We start from the raw sequence: 4,484 nt of genomic DNA on the forward strand, positions 1-4,484 counted from the left end.
GGCAGTGCCCAGGAGGTGAACTGGCACCTCTCCAGCTACCAGTCCACGCTCCATATTTTTGGTCCGGACGGGGACTTGAACAGGCGATCCTTCGGTTCCCAACCCAAGTCCCTATGGACTGAGCTAGTGCCGCCCCATGAGACAAAGTTATCCACCACAGCCCTGTATTCAGCCTCCTCACCCTTGCTGATACATCCAATGACAGCAGAGTCATCAGAAAACTTCTGAGGTGGCAAGACTCTGTCTGGTAGCTGAAGTCCGTGGTGTAAAGGGTGAAGAGGAAAGGAGAGAGGACAGTCCCTTGTGGGGCCCCGGTGTTGCTGACCACTGTATCTGACACACATTGCCGCAAACGCACGTACTGTGGTCGGCCAGTGAGGTAATCCACAATCCAGGACACAAGGGGGGGATCCACCAGCATCGCCGTCAGCTTGTCACCCAGTAGACCAGGCCTGATGGTATTGAAAGCACTGGAGAAGTCAAAGAACGTGACCCTCACAGTGCTCCCCGGCTTGTCCAGGTGGGCGTAGACGCGGTTCAGCAGGTAAATGAGGGCATCCTCAACTCCAATCCGGGGCTGGTAGGCGACCTGGAGGGGATCCAGGTGCGGCCTGACCATAGGCCTGAGCTGCTCCAGGACGAGTCTCTCCAGGGTCTTCATGATATGTGACGTCAGTGCCACCGGTCGGTAGTCCGAGAGACCGCTGGGCTGCAGCGTCTTTGGCACAGGTCTTCCATATCACAGGGACCCTCTGGAGGCTCAGGCTCATGTTGAAGACACGATGAAACACTCCACAGAGCTGTTCGGCGCAGGCTCTGAGAACCCGTGGGCTGACACCATCAGGGCCTGCAGCCTTACCGGTGGGGAGTTTGCTCAGCTGTCTCCTAACATGTAGAGGTGTAAAGAGTGCAGGTTGAGGAGGGGGAGAGTTGAAGTCCAAAGTGAGAGGAGGGCAGGTAGCATGGGAGCCAGAGGAGGTGTGAGGAGTGGGGGATGGGTGTGAGGGGCTCATCAAGTTGGATGAGGTGCTATCAGGAGGAGGAGGGGGGGTCAGAAGTGGTGGTGGCTGGAGACAGTCAGCAGGAGAGCCAACAGGGGCCAGGGCTGCAGTGTCAAACCTATTGAAGAACAGATTTAACTCATTGGCCCTAGCCACACTACCATCAGCTCGGGAGTGTCTTTTTAATAGAGACATGGTTGAAGTCACCCGAGATTATAATGAGAGCACTCGGGTGTGCAGTCTGTAGTACGGCTATTGTAGAGTGGATGATGTCACATGCCGACGTCAGGTTAGTGGACGGGGGAATATACGCAGCCACTACAATAGCATGTGAGAATTCATGGGGTAAATAGTAAGGACTGAGGCCCACAGCTAACAGTTCAATATCCGGGCTGCAGATGCAGTCTTGACTGTGATGTGACCAGGATTGCACCACCTGTTGTTCACGTAAACAGCAAGCCCACCTCCTTTACGCTTACCGCTCTTAGTGCAGTCCCTGTCAGCCCAGACAGTGTGGAAACCCACAGTGGAAACATTGTGGTCAGGAACATCCGTGTGTAGCCATGACTCCGAGAAAATCATCAGACTACACTCCCGGTATTCCTGATGACTTCGGGTTAGCACTGTAAGCTCGTCCATCTTATTCCCCAGTGATCTCACGTTGCCCATGATGATAGATGGGAGACACGGCTCGTATGTCTTCCTCTCCATAAGTCTCCAGTGTTTCGCTCCTTTCCGCCACCGTAGCGATCCTTTCCCTCTGCATCCCCGGTGTGTTTTCCTCCAAAGTTCAGCAGGAATATCCTCCATCATCGTAGCCAAGCTGGCCGGCTTCAGCTCCATCAGCTGATCCCTGGAGTAAACAATGCGGTGTTGCTGAGCGACGGTCGAGTGGCAGAGTAAAAGGAGCGATTCCACCACAAGCAAAACAACAAAAACTCTCCACACAAGCATGATTAGAGAGGACGTAGCCTAATAAATAACTAAAGTAAAAACAGAACAAGTAAGATAAAGAAGAGAGGAAAAAAGTTGAAAACAAAGTTAAAGTAACTGTACTGTAAAGTACTGGAACAGGCTGCATACACCGCGGCGCATGCGCACAAGACAATACATATATATACATATATATATATATATATATATATATACATATACATATACATATATATATATATATATATATATATATATATACATATATATATATATATATATATATATACACATATACATATATATATATACATATACATATATACAGACATTTGGATTCAGCCTCCAACCTGACCGCAGATTGTCGTCACTGCCTCCTGCTGCAGCCGCCTGCTCTCATTCACTTTCCAGGCGAGGCACAGTTCATCTCCAACAAGCCTACAGATGAGTGTAGATGGGTCCGTGTCAAGTCTCTTATTTTTATAGTGCTACTGCTAGCTCCTCGCTTGAACCGGAAGTCGTTCGAGGTCCGCTATTTTCTAGGCCGTCCCAAGTCTCTTATTTGTGCAGCGAGGAGCTAGCGCTAGGAGCTAAGCAGCGAGCTTTAAGCAGCTACGAGCTAGGATGGTCGAGAGCTTCCTATCCGGAAGAGTTTTTCAACTGAACGCCATGACGTATAAATACCCGCCCCCTACATCTGGCACATTTGAACGAGATGGCGGAGAAACAGCCCAAGTGTACTAGTTACATGCATTCTTTGCAATAAAACGCTGTAATTCACATGCCTACGTGACTACAAAGAGTAATGTTAATGATATTTCGTGCAAGACTGTCATGTTGTAATTAAGTTTATTTCATTCACAACCCGTTGCGTTGTTCAGCGGACTGTCGGTGATGTGTGGCTGTTAAATGTGCAGCAGCTCATGTCCAGAACCACACGTGTTGATATTACACCACGCACACACAAACACAAACACATTTGCCCATCATTAATTGTCCTGCATGTCATGTGAGTGGAATAATGTTTAATAGCTTGTAGGTAATATTAATTATTAATATTAATAATAATTAATATTATTACTTTCATTAATGCTGTTGTAAGCTACTGTCATTACCGTCTGTCCTGCATCTCTCTCTGTCTCTGTCTCTGTCTCTCTCTTTCTGTCTCATTGTGTCATACGGATTACTGTTAATTTATCATGTTGATATGTTCTGTACGACATCTATTGCACGTCTGTCCGTCCTGGAAGAGGGATCCCTCCTCAGTTGCTCTTCCTGAGGTTTCTACTGTTTTTTCCCCGTTAAAGGGTTTTTTGGGGAGTTTTTCCTTATCCGCTGTGAGGGTCCTAAGGACAGAGGGATGTCGTATGCTGTAAAGCCCTGTGAGGCAAACTGTGATTTGTGATATTGGGCTTTATAAATAAAATAGAATTGATTGAGGTAGACTGACAGGTCTGATATGTCTTATTCACTCAGCAGCTGACTTGCTGAATGATGGCAAGTGGATTTAATAATAATGATAATGATAATAATGATAATGATGCTCATCACAGTGACAGTGGCAGGGCTACAGACCGTTCTTTAATTGTGACAAACTTCGGCAAATGACTCAATAACAATGGTAATACATGCAAAAGTGTGTGACCAGAGTCATGACGGCGGGGGGTGGGGGCTACTGTGTTGGTCAGCGAATATAATGAGACTTGGGATGTACCCATAGTAACGCCAGACGCTGGCTGCTTTACGGAGCAGATCCAGCGGTGCCACCGTCATCAGAAATGGACGTCGCTTCACGTGACGCTTCAGTGGAAAGGACGTCTCATGTCTCTTAAACCGACAATGCTCGCTCATCGCTCCTAGCGCTAGCTCCTCGCATTTTTTCCTAGGTGGGAGGGGCTAAACAGCTAGCAAAGTCGGCTAGGTAAGATAACTAGCAGTAATTTAAGAGACTTGGGACGGACCTGATGACATGATCCTCTCAGTTAACTAATCTCTCACTCCGGACTTTCCTCCTCTCACACACAGTAGCCCACACTGGCGGACTCGGTCCCACTGTTGCCAACTCCTCAGTAAGAAAAGTAGCTATTGGCTGTCCTAAAAGTCGCTAGAAGTCGCTAAATGACGTCATCGCCTAATTTGCATAATTGTCCATATGCATGGCTGCTGTAGGAGAGAGGAATAATGTCGTGGGAGAGAGAAAAACTGAGTAAAAAAACACCCTGAATATGTTTAGAACTACAAATGAACCTTCTTTCAGTGATTTATATTAGACAAAGAAACTTTTACATTTACATCCCACCCTGACTGTAAACCAGGTCGGGATCAGCCAGCGGCGGTTCCGCGCATGCGCGATTCACTTGCAGTCTGGACGTGGAGGGGTTAACATCTCCTGCTCTGACTGCAGCTGGGAGGGAGGACTGGGCCGTCTGTGAGTGTTTTGGGGCGAGAGAGGAGCCCATGGCAGCATCCGCTGCTCGCTGAGAAGAATAAGAATGATACATGCTCTCACAACAGAGTCTCCAGAAGTCTTCAATAACATCAGAAAAAGTT

General features: G+C 47.8%; 2 protein-coding genes across 4 annotated transcripts in view; both read right to left on the bottom strand.

Annotated features, from left to right (window-relative positions):
• Window positions 1-4,484, bottom strand: part of epb41a (erythrocyte membrane protein band 4.1a) — a 294,679-nt gene that overhangs the window by 267,889 nt on the left and 22,306 nt on the right. The gene's annotated exons all lie outside the window — the stretch shown is intronic.
• LOC126383507 (uncharacterized) lies at window positions 7-4,250 on the bottom strand. The gene is made up of 2 exons (XM_050034036.1): window positions 4,221-4,250; window positions 7-1,854 (listed from the first exon to the last, which is right to left on the bottom strand). Exon 2 carries the CDS (start codon window positions 1,194-1,196, stop codon window positions 561-563), a length of 636 nt encoding a protein of 211 aa, XP_049889993.1. The 5' UTR covers window positions 1,197-1,854; window positions 4,221-4,250; the 3' UTR covers window positions 7-560.

The sequence above is a fragment of the Epinephelus moara genome, chromosome 22, assembly GCF_006386435.1.
Source record: "Epinephelus moara isolate mb chromosome 22, YSFRI_EMoa_1.0, whole genome shotgun sequence".
NCBI lineage: Eukaryota > Metazoa > Chordata > Actinopteri > Perciformes > Serranidae > Epinephelus > Epinephelus moara.

Coding starts and splice junctions, on each gene's coding strand:
- LOC126383507 (XM_050034036.1), bottom strand. CDS start 1,196: ATGTCTCTATTAAAAAGACACTCCCGAGCTGATGGTAGTGTGGCTAGG.